Genomic DNA, 18618 nt, shown 5'->3' on the forward strand with positions numbered 1-18618 from the left:
TCAGACACAACTGAGACCTGGCCGCAGGGGCCCAGCCACGCCTGGGACTGCCAGCCTGGGGCCCAGCCCCTCCATCTGGGACCCTCCCAGCTCCCACCTGGAGCTGCCGGAGGGGAGGATCCCAATGGCCCCCGAGTTCACCGCTGCGTTTATTTTGAGTAAGACACGCGGGGACACACCAAGGAGCAAGGGGCCACAGCAGAATAAATTACGAAATAATAAAAAATGTAAAAGATGGTCAGAACCTTCACGGTGTTAAACCACAAGCTCTTTCATCAACACCGGTGCTTCCTCTGGTGTTGGACCCTCGAGACGTGTGGAAGGATTAGAGGGCAGCCGCCAACGCCTGTGGAGACCTCCTTGAAAGGTGGCCTCCGAGGGGGTTGGAAGAACTTGAGGTGCTGCAGTGCAGGAGATGGCTCAGTGCTGATGATGTGATTGGGGCGCGTGGCGTGAGGGCAGCCTGGCCCCGGGTCCTTGCACGCAGCGGCCGCAGAGATGGGGGAGGCGGGAGGCGGGAGGTGGTCGGGACACAGTGGTGTAACAAGGGGGGTGCCGTGGGTGCACCAGAGAGGCGGTGGGGTGTAATACTGGATGTGCTCAGGGCCAGGGGTCCTCTTGAGTTTGCTGGAAGGCGTGATCCCCGGACGGCGGGAGGAGTGATGACAGCCAGAGTCTAACCTCAGCTGACAGTCACAACGGGAGTCCCACCGGGTGCTCTGCCCTGAACGTGTTAGGGGCCAGGACCCCCTAGAGAGCGGGGTGTCGGCACACGACTATACAAGGAAGAGAGGGTTGTAAACAGGGGCCTCTACCTGGCTGACCCCAGGCTCCGTGGACTCGCCTTCTGGCCTCCCTCTTGATCACCCACCGCGTCTCCCCACCGTCGCCCATCACGGCCCTCACTCTTTCTCTTTCACAGTGACCAAATCTCCCCGCAGGGAAGCTCTGTCTGCAGATGTGGAGCGCGGCCGGCTGCCCGCGTGGTCCTCGGGCCCGGGCCCTGCGGGGGGCACTGTCAGGAGGACTGCATCAGGCCGGTGAGGCGCTTGCCCGCCAGCGACTTTCCCTGCAGAGACAGCGACACAGGGGCACCACAGGCGCACACACACAGAGGACAGACACAGAGAGCCAGACAGGTGGATTAATTGTTGGCATGAGCCACGAGGCCAAACGACTTAGCTCACCAACCCCTTTCATCTCTCGGTTTGGGCGCCTTAACCACAGACAACTGAACAACCGGGTCTTTGGGGCAGGTTAGGGGGTGAGGGTGTGTCGCTGGTACACTTTTGGGGGCGTGGGGATTTCACTTACTCCAAACCAGGCATTTTAACCTTTAGGTAGAGTGTCTCTTAATGCCTGTGGGCTGCCCCTGAACTTGATTTTATCCAAGTGAGGAAGGAAAGGTGGCCTGGGGACTAGTAAGATCACGGGGGGTGGGTTGACCCAAATAGATGATGGCTAAGAATCTGGGTGACTGGGACTAAGGAATTAACTAGTCTGAAGAAGGCAGAAGACCTAGGAATCCTGTTTAAAATGCAGGATTGAGCTCTCCTTGGGTCTTCCCGACAACCTGTTCTGGGACTGGGAAGGTCTGGGCGCGCTGCCGAGGCTCGGAGCCTGGACTGCAGGACACAGGGCAACGCACTCCTGTGTTCTTGGTCCCCATCTCTGTTACCCGGATGATTCCACATCAGGAAGTCTTACAAGCCCTTCGCTTACAAACTATGAAGCCGTTCTTGTCCTTTCAAAAACAAAAAGGATGAACTCTATCATGAGGCCTGGTACATGGGGCATAGAGGTCCTGAGAGAGGCCAGTTGCCCACATGCCCAGGAGGAGCCTCTGATGTGGGACTGGGCACCAACAGGAGGATGGGGAAGGCTCAGTCCTTTGCTTATTTCCCTATAGCCATAGTCTGCGCCCATTCCCTGCTCACCCTCTTCAGAAATCCATAGCATTGGACAGGCGTCTAGAGGAGAGTATGGCTGGACCCAAGCAGATTGATCACTGTGCCTGAGAAAACACTCAGAACCCATCTTAATATTGACAGTGGGTCAGCGCCATCTGCCTAGGGTAGCACGCGGTCGCTCATCAGCACGGGCTGCAGCGTTTGGTAGCGTGAGGTTTCAAGGGCCAGCAATTCCTCATGTTCATTTCCAAGTGGGGTGTGAGGGCTCATCCTGTTTACTGGGCTTGGCTGCGTGTACGCTGGATGTAATTAAAGAAAATTGATCAGGTTTGTGACGCCTGGTAGGGTACTCAATAAACCTGCTGATTGATGAATTGATGGATAATGGGCATTTCCAACAAACGAACAACATGGGCTGTGAGTTTGCTGGATGCAGGACAATATGTCATCTGGCTTAGCTCTCCACGGAGGGACGTGCCAGCTTGACTTTGAGAATTCCGATGGCAGGGATGGGAGCTTGTCCAGAAATGCAAATGCTCTCGGGGCAGTTGGGAAGTCTGCATCTACCTCCCCTTTGCTCTGTTTTTCCCCTTTCATGCCTCATGCTAGTGAGATGAAACTTTTCATTTCTTTCTTCCCTACAGACACACACACACACACACAATCTCCCCATCAGCAACCTTATCTGAATCTTCAGATACACTAAACTTCGCCTGCAGCCGGATACATTTATACTGGGCTACGAATTTTTTAATCAGATTTTTTTTTTAATCCTAGAGGGTTTCAAGTGCCAGTCTTTGCAAGTCACTAAAAGCAGGATGGCTACTCCTCTGTGTGGAGTGAGTTAGGTACAACAGTAGCTCACAGATGGCAGAGGCTGACGGCCGAGGACTCCCTCCAGCCCTGGTTTTAAGCACACATGGAGCCGGGACTTTTCCTTGACTGCCCTTTCTTACACGGAGCTGTAGGCATTTGTCATCCAGGGGGTGGACCTGGGAACGGGCCTTCTCCATGCAGTCTTGAAGGCAGGAAGCATGGGGAAATGTGGAGCTGATGAGTCTAGGGGCCTCCTGGTATGCGGGCTCTACCAAACCTCCCCCAGCTCCTTTCACCCTTTTCCATCCCTGCTCATGTGAAAGGCACCAAGGAAGGCTGCTTTCCTCCTGGGTACCAGCTGTGGAAACCACGCACCAGCGTGGTACCAGCTGGTACCAGCTCCTCCCCCCTCCTTCCATCGCTCCTCCACCAGGGCCACAAATTACACATGGTTTGCCCTACAATGGCATTTGGGGCTCTGATTTAGCTGGCGGGTGTGAAAGAAAAGGAATCACTAACGCTTCTAAATAACAGTCCGTTGCCAGCGCAGATGTTAAAAGCCCGGAGACAAAGAGGGTGAGGTTTACCAGGCATCCAAACCCTCATTACAGCTTCATTCTCATTAGTGAGGTCATTTTGGCTGGAGAAGGGGCTGTGGTTGAGGGAGGTTAGAGGTTCTGTTTCTGGGTGATTGTGTGTCTGTCTGTTTTAGGTGGATTTGGCCCTGAGGATCCCTGCCCTCCACACCTCCCAGTTCTGTAGAGCGGGCTGGGCTGGGAGGCGTTAATTAATCTCTTCCTGCCTAAGTCCCGGAGCTCAGCCTCACAGCTCTGACTGCAAAGACCTGTGGCCAGCCCATCAATCCTTCCCCTCCCCTCCCCCAGCTGCTTGCCGCGCTTCACAGTTGGGGGCGGGGCTGCAGCTGACAGCCCTGGGGGAGAACACACCCTGAGACTGTTCCCAACCTCGAAGCCATCCAGGTGGTACTCCTTGGCATTTCTGTCTCCCTCTCCCGCTCCTGCCCTCACACATTTACCAAATGCCAGTTCTGCTGCTAAAGGAGGTCATGATGGCTCAGGTCGGCTCAGGGGGCAGCTCAGCCCAGCTGCAATCTGTTCACTAGGCAGTGACCTCGTGGGTGAGGCTGGAAGGTGGTTACTCATGCAGGGTGCAGGCAAGGCTAGATGCTGGCCTCGGGCTTTGGGGAAGAAATCCTGCAAACACACTGGCTCAGCAGCTGCCTCTCTTCTGAAGAGCTGAGGCTCTTATAATTTTCAGGGATCAAAGTGAAACCTGACAGCAGAGGCTACCGGTGTTCAGAGATGAGCTGCCCCAAGGTGTGTGCTGCTAGGGGCTTGCTGGGAGCTCCTAGCTACTGCTCTGCGCACAGAGAGGGGAGCTCCCACCCTGCACCTTCTAGGGCTCTTTCCTTCCTCCTCTTCACCCCCATCCTCGCCTCCAGTTTGGACGGTTCTGCAGGAGACACTTAGGAAGGGGAGTGGTAATTCTGCCTTTGCCTGGCATCTTGCTTAGTTACAGGGAAAGGAATTTTTTCAGGGTGTGAATGTGTGCTGTTCCTCAATGCTGGTCAGTTGGGAACAGATCATGGTGCCAGGAAACTGTAGCCAGCTCAGCCTGAGGCCTTGGCGTAGCTGAGCGAAGCAGCTGAAGGTGGTTGAAAATGCTATTAGCAGGCAGCCTTTGTCCAAGTGAAAAAATATACAGTGATTAAGAACTGAGCTGCAGAAGGTACATTCCAGAGACAGCAAAGCTTTGCATTCAGACAAAGTACTTTTCACCTTCGAGACATTTGGCCAAGTTTAATCCAATAGAATTTGTGATCCTTCAATTTCATGGACCGCAGGCTCAGTGCTGGGTTCACAAACACCCACACGTTCAATTCCCACCCTCCACCCTGACTAATCATTTCAGCTCTGCAGCCATCCTGATGGCTAGAAGCCTGGAAGAAGGTGGTCACGGAATCCTTTGTTTCTAAAAGGAATGGCTCCCTTTTGTGAGGTGCTTCAGGAAAAATCGACATGCTGCTTGACATGCTGTGGCTCTGTGCATCGCACTTCCAGATATTAATCAACAAAGCATGCACCATCCGGGTTACCAAGAGCTTTCGCCACTCACTTACCTGAGAGACTGACGCTAACCTCTTTGGCTGAGAGAAGGGCTGTGGCTCAGAGAGTAGCCCTGGGGGTCACATGGCATACTGGGGGCAGCGAAGCCAAGCACTAGTGGCTCAGGCAGGACCTTTTTCAACTCTAAGAAAGTAGAGACATCTGAGCTGCTGATGAGATTTTCTTGCTAATTTGCTCAGATGACCTAAGACCAAAGTTACAGATCTCAAGTCCACTAAGTCTAAACACATGCTATGAGGGGGATGGAAATCAACCGTGGTTGTCTCTAGGGGAGAGAGATGGAATTGACTGGGAAGGGGCATAAGGGAACTTTATAGGGTGATGGGTGTAGGTTACACTGGTGCATACATTCGTCGAACCATACATTTCAGATCTATTCATTTTTCCATGGGTAATTATGTTTCAGAAGAAAAAAAAAAGATTAGAAAAAAATCCAGCTATCACATCTCTGCTTTGAAATGTCCCACCCCTTGCTCTTTTTCAGTTGCTGTCCCAGCAACTTTGCCTTTTGGCTAAATTCAAAGCTTCCCCCTCCAGTATAGGAGAAACCCAGATTCCTCTGCTAGGGGAACTAGAACTTGCAACAGAACTAATTTGGAACATGATTTCTAGTCTCCATATATCCAAACGGATCACCTTGTGGTGACACACAGGCATTTTTCATCCCTGCTAATGAAAATCGGTGTCTTGCTGAATAGGGCTCACCAGGTGACCTCAGCAGGCAAGAAGTGGGAGGTCCCAGAGAGAAGCTGTCCTTTCAAGGAGGCTGAAAGTTACCTATGAGTAGACGATGCTCAGGTTCATAGATGATGAGTGTGTGTGAACTCACAGGCCTGTAGGAGACTTGCTGGAGAGAGCCGTCAGCCCTAAGAGCCAGGGAGAAAGGAAAGGTCCCAGCTTGGGTTTGTTGGGAGGGGGAGGAGCCAGGGATTCCAGCCAAGTCAGGACTGCCTGACATCATCGCGTGACTTCCCTGGAGGTTGGTCCCCCTGGTGCCGCCTTCTCCACTGAGCAAAGCGAAAGGGATGATTTCAAAAGGAAGTGTAAGGTATTCTGTGGCATCTCCTTTCTCAACGATGTTTAAAATTGGAGAGAGAGTGCCATTTGCTTGGGATAGTTTAGAGGGCTAGAAGCTCTGGCAGGGGATGGTAGGAAAACCCATACTTGATAGAGAATAATTTGAAAACACTGCAACTCTTCTCTTTCATCATCAGCAAGATGGGCGGATGAGATGGGAACTAGGCAATGGTTACACATGGCTGATCCATGGCAGAGCTAGGCTGGAGCAGCAGCCAGGAAGCAGAGGCTGCTTCCGGCTTTGTCACGCTTCAGGGAAGCGGGAGGGGGTGGGGGGTGCCCTGTGACAAGATCCATTCCTGAGGTCTGTATTACTCCTGGGTCCTTGCCAAGCTTTCTGATCTCTCTCAGGAGCTGAAGGGCATTTTATTTGGTATTGAAATATTCTCTTTATTTGACTTTTTAAAAATAGGATACCACAGACATCCGAGACGCAGCCGGGCCGGTGACTCGGCTGTGGGTGGCGCCCCAGAATCCGGGTAGGCAGCAAGGGATGCAGGACGCTCTCCGAGGTCACCCCCGGGGAGAGCTGAGAGGCTGACATGGTCTTGGTGCTCCAGCCGGGTGTCAGGCCTGAGCCTCTGAGGTGGGAGAGCCGAGTTCAGGACATTGGTCCACCAGATACCTCCCGGTCCCACGTAATATCAATCGGCAAGAGCTCTCCCAGAGATCTCTGTCTCAAAGCTAAGACCCAGCTCCACTCAATGACCAGCAAGCTACAGTGCTGGACACCCCATGCCAAACAACTAGCAAGACAGGAACACAACCCCACCCATTAGCAGAGAGGCTGCCTAAAATCACACTAAGTTCACAGACACCCCAAAAACACACCACCGGACACAGTCCTGCCCACCAGAGAGACAAGATCCAGCCTCATCCATCAGAACACAGGTACCAGTCCCCTCCACCAGGAAGCCTACACAACCCACTGAACCAACCTTATCCACTGGGGGCAGGCACCAAAAACAACGGGAAGTATGAACCTGCAGCCTGTGAAAAGGAGACCCCAAACACAGTAAGTTAAGGAAAATGAGAAGACAGAGAAATACACAGCAGATGAAGGAGCAAGGTAAAAACCCTCTAGACCAAACAAATGAAGAGGAAATAGGCAGTCTACCTGAAAAAGAATTCAGAATAACGATAGTAAAGATGATCCAAAATCTTGGAAGTAGAATGGAAAAAATACAAGAAACGTTTAGCAAGGACCTAGAAGAACTAAAGAGCAAACAAATAACGATGAGCAACACAATAAATGAAATTAAAAATTCTCTAGAAGGAATCAAGAGCAGAATAACTGAGCCAGAAGAACAGATAAGTGACCTGGAAGATAAAATAGTGGAAATAAATACCGCAGAGCAGAATAAAGATAAAAGAATGAAAAGAATTTAGGACAGTCTCAGAGACCTCTGGGACAACATTAAACACACCAACATTCAAATTATAGGGGTCCCAGAAGAAGAAGAGAAAAAGAAAGGGACTGAGAAAATATTTGAAGAGATTATAGTTGAAAACTTCCTTAATATGGGAAAGGAAATAATCAAGTCCAGGAAGCGCAGAGAGTCCCATACAGGATAAATCCAAGCAGAAACACGCCAAGACACATATTAATCAAACTATCAAAATTAAATACAAGGAAAAAATATTAAAAGCAGCAAGGGAAAAGCAACAAATAACACAAAAGGGAATCCCCATAAGGTTAACAGCTGATCTTTCAGCAGAAACTCTGCAAGCCAGAAAGGAGTGGCAAGACATATTTGAAGTGATGAAAGGGAAAAAACGACACCAAGATTACTCTACCCAGGGCTTCCCTGGTGACGCAGTGGTTAAGAATCTGCCTGCCAGTGCAGGGGTTTTGGGTCCGAGCCCTGGTCCAGGAAGATCCCACATGACACAGAGCAGCTACGTCCATGTGCCACAACTACTGAGCCTGTGAACCACAACTACTAAAACCCGCATGCCTAGAGCCCATGCTCCACAACAAGAGAAGTCACTGCAACGAGAAGCCCGTGCACTGCAACGCAGAGTAGCCCCCGCTTGCCACAACTAAAGAAAACCCGCTCACAGCAACGAAGACACAACACAGCCAAAAATAAATAAATAATTAATTAATTTTAAAAAAAAAGATTACTCTACCCAGCAGGGATCTTATTCAGATTCGATGGAGAAATTAAAACCTTTACAGATAAGCAAAAGCACGACCAACCAGCTTTACAACAAATGCTAAAGGAACTTCTCTAGGCCAGAAACACAAGAGAAGGAAAAGACCTACAATAACAAACCCAAAACAATTAAGAAAATGGTAATAGGAACATACATATCAATAACTACCTTAAATGTAAATGGATCAAATCCTCCAACCAAAGACATAGACTGGCTGAATGGATAAAAACACAAGACCCGTATATATGCTGTCTACAAGAGACCTACCTCAGACCTAGGGGCACATACAGACTGAAAGTGAGGGGATGGAAAAAGATATTCCATGCAAATGGAGATCAAAAGAAAGCTGGAGTAGCAATTCTCATATCAGACAAAATGGACTTTAAAATAAAGACTATTACAGGAGACAAAGAAGGACACTGCATAATGATCAAGGGATCAATCCAAGAAGAAGATATAACAATTGTAAATATTTATGCACCCAACATAGGAGCATCTCAATACATAAGGCAAATCCTAACAGCCATAAAAGGGGAAATCGACAGTAACACAATCATAGTAGGGGACTTTAACACCTCATTTTCACCAATGGATGGATCATGCAAAATGAAAATAAATAAGGAAACACAAGCTTTAAATGACACATTAAACAAGATGGACTTAATTGATATTTATAGGACATTCCATCCAAAAACAACAGAATACAGTTTCTTCTCAAGTGCTCATGGAACATTCTCCAAGATAGATCATATCTTGGGTCACAAATCAAGCCTTGGTAAATTTAAGAAAATTGAAATCACATCAAGTATCTTTTCCAACCACAACACTAAGAGACTACATGTCTATTACAGGAAAAAATCTGTAAAAAATACAAACACATGGAGGCTAAACAATACATTACTAAATAACCAAGAGATCACTGAAAAAATCAAAGAGGAAATCAAAAAATACCTAGAAACAAATGACAATGAAAACACGATGACCCAAAACCTATGGGATGCAGCAAAAGCAGTTCTAAGAGGGAAGTTTATAGCAATACAATCCTACCTCAAGAAACATCTCAACTAAACAACCTAACTTTACACCTAAAGCAGTTAGAGAAAGAAGAACAAAAAAACCCAAAGTTAGCAGAAGGAAAGAACTCATAAAGATCAGATCAGAAATAAATGAAAAAGAAATGAAGCAAACGATAGCAAAGATCAATAAAACTAAAAGCTGGTTCTTTGAGAAGATAAACAAAATTGATAAACCACCAGCCAGACTCATCAAGAAAGAAAGGGAGAAGACTCAGATCAATAGAATTAGAAACGAAAAAGAAGTCACAACCGACACTGCAGAAATACAAACGTCATGAGCGATTACTACAAGAAATGATATGCCAATAAAATGGAAACCTGGAAGAAATGGACTAATTCTTAGAAAAGCACAACCTTCCGAGACTGAACCAGGAAGAAATAGAAAATATAAACAGACCAATCACAAGCACTGAAATTGAGACTGTGATTTAAAATCTTCCAACGAACAAAAGCCCAGGACCAGATGGCTTCACAGGCGAATTCTATCAAACATTTAGAGAAGAGCTAACACCTATCCTTCTCAAATCCTTCCAAAATATAGCAGAGGGAGGGACACTCCCAAACTCATTCTATGAGGCCACCATCACCCTGATACCAAAACCAGACAAGGATGTCACAAAGGAAGAAAACTACAGGCCAATACCACTGATGAACATAGATGCAAAAATCCTCAACAAAATGCTAGCAAACAGAATCCAACAGCACATTAAAAGGATCATACACCATGATCAAGTGGGGTTTATCCCAGGAATGCAAGGATTCTTCAATATATGCAAATCAATGTGATACACCATAGTAACAAATTGAAGGATAAAAGCCATACGATAATCTCAATAGATGCAGAAGAAACTTCTGACAAAATTCAACACCCATTTATGATAAAAACCCTCCAGAAAGTAGGCATAGAGGGAACTTACCTCAACATAGTAAAGGCCATCATTCTCAATGGTGAGAAACTGAAACCATTTCCACTAAGATCAGGAACAAGACAAGGTTGCCTACTCCCACCATTATTATTCAACATAGTTTTGGACGTTTTAGCCACAGCAATCAGAGAAGAAAATGAAATAAGAGGAAGCCAAATCGGAAAAGAGGAAGTAAAACTGTCACTGTTTGCAGATGACATGATACTATACATAGAGAATCCTAAAGATGCTACCAGAAAACTACTACAGCTAATCAATGAATTTGGTAAAGTAGCAGGATACAAAATTAATGCACAGAAATCTCTTGCATTCCTATACACTAATGAAAAAATCTGAAAGAGAAATTAAGGAAACACTCTCATTTACCATTGCAACAAAAAGAATAAATTACCTAGGAATAAACCTACCTAAGGAGACAAAAACCTGTATGCAGAAAACTATAAGACACTGATGAAAGAAATTAAAGATGATACAAAGAGATGGAGAGATATACCATGTTCTTGGATTGGAAGAATCAACATGGTGAAAATGACTATACTACCCAAAGCAATCTACAGATTCAATGCAATCCCTATCAAACTACCAATGGCATTTTTCACAGAACTAGACCAAAAACTTCGCAATTTGTATGGAAACACAAAAGACCCCAAATAGCAAAAGCAATCTTGAGAAAGAAAAACGGAGCTGGAGGAATCAGGCTCCCTTACTTCAGACTATACTACAAAGCTACAGTAATCAAGACAATATGGTATATAGCTGATTCACTTTGTTATAAAACAGAAAGTAACACAGTATTGTAAAGCAATTATACTCCAATAAAGATGTTAAAAAAAAAAAGACAGTATGGCACTGGCACAAAGACAGAAATATAGATCAGTGGAACAGGATAGAAAGCCCAGAGATAGAAACCCATGCACATATGGTCACTTTGTCTTTGATAAAGGAGGCAAGAATATACAATGGAGTAAAGACAGCCTCTTCAATAAGTGGTGCTGGGAAAACTGGACAGCTACATGTAAAAGAATGAAATTAGAACACTCCCTAACACCATACACAAAAATTAACTCAAAATGGATTAAAGATCTAAGTGTAAGGCCAGACACTATCAAACTCTTAGAGGAAAACATAGGCAGAACACTCTATGACATAAATCACAGCAAGATCTTTTTGGACCCACCTCCTAGAGAAATGGAAATAAAAACAAAAATAAACAATGAACCCTAATAAACAATGGGACCTATTGAAACTTAAAAGCTTTTGCACAGCAAAGGAAACCATAAACAAGACGAAAAGACAACCTTCAGAATGGGAGAAAATATTTGCAAGTGAAGCAACTGACAAAGGATGAATCTCCAAAATATATAAGGAGCTCATGCAGCTCAATATCAAAAAAACAAACAACCCAATCCAAAAATGGGCAGAAGACCTAAATAAACATTTCTCCAAAGAAGATATACAGATTGCCAACAAACACATGAAAGGATGCTCAACATCACTAATCATTAGAGAAATGCAAATCAAAACTACAATGAGATATCACCTCACACTGGTCAGGATGGCCAGCATCAAAAAAATCTAGAAACAATAAATGCTGGAGAGGGTGTGGAGTAAAGGGAACCCTCTTGCACTTTTGGTGGGAATATAAATTTATACAGCCGCTATGGAGAACAGTATGGAGGTTCCTTAAAAAACTAAAAATAGAACTACCATATGACCCAGTAATCCCAATACTGGGCAAATACCCTGAGAAAACCATAATTCAAAAAGAGTCATGTACCACAATGTTCATTGTAGCACTATTTACAATAGCCAGGACATGGAAGCAACCTAAGTGTCCATCAACAGATGAATGGATAAAGAAGATGTGGTACATATATACAATGGAATATTACTCAGCCATAAAAAGAAATGCAATTGAGTTATCTGTAGTGAGTTGGATGGACCTAAAGACTGTCATACACAGTGAAGTAAGTCAGAAAGAGAAAAACAAATACCGTATGCTAACACATATATATGGAATCTAAAAAAAAAAAAAAAAAAGGTCATGAAGAACCTAGGGGCAGGACAGGAATAAAGACACAGACGTAGAGAATGGACTTGAGGACACAGTAGGGGGAAAGGTAACCTGGGACGAAGTGAGAGAGTGGCATGGACATATATACACTACAAAATGTAAAATAGATAGCTAGTGGGAAGCAGCCGCATAGCACAGGGAGGTCAGCTCGGTGCTTTGTGACCACCTAGAGGGGTGGGATAGGGAGGGTGGGAGGGAGGGAGATGCAAGAGGGAAGAGATATGGGGATATATGTATATGTATAGCTGATTCACTTCATTATACAGCAGAAACTAACACACCATTCTAAAGCAATTATACTCCAATAAAGATGTTAAAAAAAAATAGAGTACCACAAATATAAAACAAAGCTTCCCCCCCCTCCAAATCAAGAGATAGGTGAAAATTGAATTATATTTTAAAAAAGCTCTCTGGATGACGACTTAACATACATTAAACCTATGTAAAAAGTAAGGAATATGGTCAAAATATAAACAGTGGATTCTTTTGCAATAGCCCACAATCTTATGTACAGTAATAGAAACAATCAGGTTTTTCCACGTCAATCATGGGTCTATGGAATCTGCCTGCAGTCGTGTCTGCTGAGAGCAATTCCCACAAAATGTTACTGGGATCATTAGCAGGTCCAGACACCTTACTCTAGCCTGGCAACTAGCAGTGCTTTTTTTTTTTTTTTTTTAAATTTTTACTTAATTTTTTTTTTTTAAATTTAGAAACGTTGAGTTTATCTGAACTAAATGTGAGAGGACCAACCTATATCCCCTATCTCCAGGGAATTTTCTCTTTGAATTTCTTGTTCCTGCCCAACGGGGTGGCATCGTTATCTCATGCACCCTCCCTTCTCAAGTGCCCTCCTCTTCGACTCAACCAGACCTTGATGGTGGCAGTGTGGGAACGGTCCCCTTACCAGGGACACAGGCTAGCTGCCGAGGAAAGTTACTAACGGCCACCCATTGATTGAACATAGAACAGCTGTTGTGTGTCAAGCGCACTAGACATTTGAGAGACACCTGTGCTAATGTCCACAGCATCCTTGCCAGTTAGGTATTCCTTTAACCCTCACTGGACACATGAGGTTGAACCATTAGCCTGAGTGCACACAGCTGGTCAGTGGCCTTCATGGCCCATCCACCTTCTCCCTTGTACATGACTGTCACTCTCAAGGAAGGAGGCAGGTGGAAAAGCTCGGGACTAAGGATTCCTCCACATCTACCCACACCAGACTATCTCTCTGGGCGGTGCAGGGTGATTTTCTCAACCTCACTGGGAAAGATGCTTCAGCTCTTGGGCACACTTGAGACCATCCCAGGCATTTCTGTTCTGCCTAAGCTGCTTCCCTTCCTCACACTGGGGACTCCTGAGAGGAAAAGCTGCTACCTTCTGGCTGGCAAGCCTGGCAAAGTGGGACTTTGGCTGTTGTGCTGAGCTAAGGTGCATGTCACCGCTGCTTGGCACTCATGGGTTTAAAACGGTGGCTACTGGACCGGCCAGTGAAGCTGCCACTTCTGTTTGTGGCCCTGTGTTATTGGTGTCGATACCTCTGGGATCTCCATAGCAACAGTCCCAGGGAGGAGAGAAGCAGGTGTGATGTTTACCTTCCTGAGGAAGGGCGGGCGGATGCTTTACTCCAATTAGAGCCAACCCCAATTAGAACCACGTGCCCAAATCGAGCTGGCTGGGGAAGCCCTCCCCGGCTGCCCTTCCTCGCACTTCTGACTCCCGCCCCCTCATCGTGCTCGTCACTTATGGGGCTCTGTGCAAAGTCCGACCTCTACCTGTTAGTTTTGGTGGGTGATGGGAGACCTTCCTCCATGGTCCCCAGCTGTGCAGGGACAAATCTGGAACCGGGAAGGCATGCCGGATGCCGGGAGTGACAAGCGCTCAGCAGCTGTGCCCGACACTGGTGGCACAATGCCCAGTCCCCGACTCCCCAGCCTCCTGTCCAAGTTGTGCATTTCCATTTTCCCTGCTGCTTTTTTCACCTCATGCAGGAGAAATGCCCCCCTTTTATTACCGGATCTCTTATCTCCTTCCTCTCGTTCTGACTGAAAAACCCTGGTGCTCTTTCTGCACTCAGCCTGCAGCAAGTTCTTGGTGGACACAGGGGTGGAGCGGAGGTGGGCATCCTGTTCACAAGGCCCCCCGATGGCACGCCTTCCTTAGCCCACGCTGCGCTTGCCTCCTCTTCCTTAAATGTACTCTGGCATCTCTGCGCTGGTTCACCCCAAACTAGGCAAGGGACCAAAGACTCAAGGAAACAGGGACGTGGCTGAGTTGCTGTCGGCAACAACTCGATGCTGCTTTTTTTCCAACTAGGAAGTTCGAGTGACCCTTGACTAGGGCGACAGGGGAGAGCGCTGCTGAAGTCTAGTGGATGAGACAGCAGGAGGGATCACTTGCTCGGCAGTGTGAGATCCTTCTCCGGACCCAGGAGGGCTCTAACCCCACCCTCCCAAGGGCACTTCTCATCTCCCGCGAACACGTTCACCCAGAACACATCCATGGCTTGGGGTCCTTGGTTAAGCCGGCTGCCAAGGCAGAGTTTCGAGGACACAGGCTGCCAATATGCTGACTGTCCCCACCGCCCCAAAGCATAATCTTTCCGTGAATGTCCAAGTCCATTTGGATACACATTCAAAGAGGGCTGGCTCATTTCTCTTTCCTCCCTACTCTCAGGAATGCAGTTTGGCGGGCATTTATCAGACATGTATTTCTAACCTGAAAAAGTGCAGCAGGGGACAGGTCAAGCAGCAATTTTCAAGACATCTCTGGACAGAAACGTGGGCTGATGGAATTCTTAGCCACAGAGAACCTTCTTACTTCCCTACAAACCCTTTTCACATGTCGCTGCAATGCTCTCCATCCCTGTGACACAGGGGATGGGCGGTTCCCTAGCCCTCTTCTCCCCTGGTGGTCTAGCAGGTAGAAAGGTGAGATTTCCAAGTTTCCCACAGGACTTGGCCCTGGACCACAGAGGAAGAGCAATGGAAGCTGTAAGTGGGAGACTAAGCCTCAGGATGCTGCTGTTGGGTCTAAAAGCATCTTCAAAGATAGAGGGCATTTCTGCTAGGGGTCCAGGAGAAGCGAGTTACAGGATCAATACCTGAAGACATTATCTGTACATTGCCTCTGGGACAAGGCACTCATCTCCGTGTCATTTCTAGACCCCTCAGCTTCTTGTTTCTTAGGAAGAAAAAACTATGGGTGTAAAAAAAGAGGCAGGAGAAATGGGCACACTAAAAAATGGGTGCCACTGTCCATGGAACTAGGGTGTGAGAACAGGAGGGGTGGGCAGAGATGAGGCCACGGACAAACAGATCATCTCTTCCGGATTTGGAGCACCTTCTGGGCAGAAGGATCCCAAAGAAGGTTAGAGAGTTCGGACGCCGGGATCACTCACCCACTGCTGGAAGGAAGCCACCTCGGGGGTGAAATGCAGCGGCCATTCTGACTCTGCGCCAACAGCACTAGGCAATTGTGTTTTTAGGAAGGGAAGTGAAGAATAACTTATCCAGCTGAAACCGTGAAGACCTGTGGCTTTAGGGGAGCCCCTGCCCAGACACGCACACAGCAGCAGAGGGCAGGCGGTCCATGCGCAGAGGCACATGCAGGTCTGCAGCGTATGTTACACACGTACCATACACTGAACACGGAGGCGTGTTATCAGGCAGGTAGCACATGCACCTGTGTATGCAGCTGTGCACACGCTCATGTGAGTGTTTACACCACAGGCACTTGCAGAAGCATCTCATGCAAGGTTCACGAGCAACCACACGATTGGCTGTAGAGCTTCACGTCAGGCTCCTAAGATGCCAGTCTTTGACAGACACTGCAAACTTCAAGCATTTACCTTAAGATACATATATAAACCTGACTTTCCCCAGGAAAAAGCCATTCGTGTCAGTGGAAATGGCCTCTCTGCTTCTGTTTCTGTCAATACTGCAAGCAGTGGGAGCGTGCCGCCCAGGGGGCTGGCTTCCGAGGGATTTCAAAGCATCCCCTGCCACTTGGTTCTGACTCCTCCAACCACCCCACTTTGTAGCACGCAGTTAAAAACTAGGAGCCTCTGTTTATCTGGCAGATGGAGCAACCAGACTCGGTGAGGTTGTACTGCTCAGGGTGGCTCCAGGCAGGCAGACAGCTGCCAGGTGAGGGTTTCTGGGAACGAGGCTTCTGCGGTGCAGAGCGCTACGTCTGCAGGACTGGATTTCATGCTCTTATAGGGGAGAACCATCTCCGATCTGTGTCCGGAAGCAGGAGGCATCTTAGGGTCCCGCACCTCAGGAGTCGGGGGCAAATGCCAGATCCTGACAACATAGGCAGTGTTTCCTTGGTGGCCCTCCCCACGTCCTGGCACCCCACTGCTACAAGCCCCTAGCTCCTACAGCTTCCTGGGAAGTGCACAGGGGCCCTGAGAAATAGACCACAGGGCAGAAGCTGGTGTGCTGGGTACCACAGTCCCTCCATTCCTAGGGAAAGCAGAGAAACTGGCTCTCTGAGTTGACTTTCAAAATAAGACAGTAATAATAGCTACCATTTATCGAGTAGAGTCATGAGCCGGTTGCTGTAATAAACGAATGTGCTTTGCGCACAATTGTCGTATTTGAGATACACGTGTCACCATACTCAACTGCAAAATAAATACAATAATACCTACCTTGCAGGACGTGGCTGGAAATCAGATAAGGTAATAAGAGCTAATGGGCTGCAGGTAACATCATAATAATGAAAATAATAATACAAAGAGTTATACTTAAGCATATATACTGCAAACACTACGCTAAGCACTTTATGTATTCTTTCCCTCTTAATCATTTACTCTTATCTTTTTTACAGATGAGGAAACTGAGGCTTGGAGTCTGAAACGCACAGTTAAGTGGTGCAGCTGGGGGAGAACCGAAGTCCCTCTCAGGCCAAGTTCTGCATGACACGGATGCCCACACTGCGACAACGTGAGCGCCCAAGACATGGCAGCTGTTCTTGTTATGCCCTCATTTAGTGCCAACATCCACCCAGGGCAGCAGGCATCATTGTACCCATCAGGCAAGTGAGCGGCTTGCCCAGGGTCTTATACCAACTTCAGGTGGAGAAATAGGATTCAACGGGGGCTGCCCATCCCTGACCCTGAGCCCATTCTCTACATTCTGGTGGCCCCTAAAGGGATGTTGTTCTCAGGGGGCGGAGCCAGCAGGTCATCTTCAGTAGGGGATGAGGATGCAGTTGGGGGAAATATCACTGCCAGGTTTTTGACATTTAACCTCTCATAGGTAGTGCTGTTCAGTCACACCCAGATAGCTGGCTGAGGAGCAGTGAGGACAGCTCAGGGCAGGACGAGGGGCCAGCTGGAGCCTCTCAAAACAAACTCCTTGCAGGGCAAGATGCACGTCGCTGTGCAGTCCTCCGTGCAGTCCTGGGGAGGATGGAAAGAAAGGGGACCCTGACATCAAACCTACACAAAGCTGCTGAAGGGCAAGCTGGGGGCCCTAGTGGCCACCACCCCAGCCGCACGCCTTCCTGGTGGTCCTCATAACGTCCTACACATCTAGAAAAAATTCAGCAACGCTCTGACTGAGGGCTAGCAAATGAGGGGCTCTGAAGCTGTGTCGTTACCAAGGAAACCGCCCTTGAGGACATGACCACAGGGCGGTGACCGCTCACAAATACTCATGGTTGAATCCTTTACATAGTTAGAATGATGGAAGCCCTGGAACCTGCCAGGATCATTCAGGACAGAGGATCCACCAGAACTTCCCCTCTACTTTTGCCACAGCTCACAAGGTTGGCTTGAGTTTTGTACTGGCGGCTCCATCTCCATTTCCCAACTTAGTGTGCTATGAGGGAAAGGGCAGGCCCTCTACCCTTACTTGATGGTCTGTCTTCTACCATCAGCTGTGGGGATTTGGATGCATGTGCTCTTGGTACAAATGAGAAAGGCCAGGGGCATGGTGTAAATCAGTTCTCCAACCCTGGGAAAGAGCATGGGCACCCCCTGGATCCCCATATCTCTCTCCCCTACCTCTTATATCCAGGCATCAGTCACGCCCAGCAGAGTTTTAAAGGCCTGTATGAGGGAACACAGTAACAATCAACTCTGACTGGGCTTTCTTTAGCTTCAAAAAATGTCCTATTAAAACTTTGCTGACTTTATCGGGATCACCATGTTTAATGAGAGGCCTCAAAGAATTTGAAAGCAAAAGATGAGGAGAGGAAAAAAGCCATAAGCTGTAATCACCATAATTATACAATCCCATGATGAGTTGAAGGCAGCCCTGGCAATGCCCGAGAGAGGAGGGAGTGTCATTTGCAATCAGGTTGGTCCTCGGGACAGCTGGCAAGAATGTGACACGAGAGCCCTTCCCTTCCCCTGAGTTGGGCTGAAGATGAGTCCTCACGGAAGGGCCCAGGAGGAGGGAGCCCACGAGCGCAGTTTCC

At 47.6% G+C, this 18618-nt stretch overlaps 1 protein-coding gene across 1 annotated transcript in view; it reads right to left on the bottom strand.

Annotated features, from left to right (window-relative positions):
* Positions 1–290: 290 nt before the first annotated feature.
* Positions 291–18618, bottom strand: part of RGS6 (regulator of G protein signaling 6) — a 574818-nt gene continuing 556490 nt past the window's right edge. The window contains exons 18-19 of the mRNA XM_082648649.1: positions 15587–15653; positions 291–1069 (exon numbers count right to left, since the gene is read on the bottom strand). Of these exons, the coding sequence (XP_082504775.1) occupies positions 903–1069; positions 15587–15653 (234 nt within the window). The 3' untranslated portion in view covers positions 291–902. The remainder of the gene's footprint in view (positions 1070–15586; positions 15654–18618) is intronic.

Source organism: Grampus griseus (assembly GCF_964374135.1).
Source record: "Grampus griseus genome assembly, chromosome: 2".
Classification (NCBI taxonomy): domain Eukaryota; kingdom Metazoa; phylum Chordata; class Mammalia; order Artiodactyla; family Delphinidae; genus Grampus; species Grampus griseus.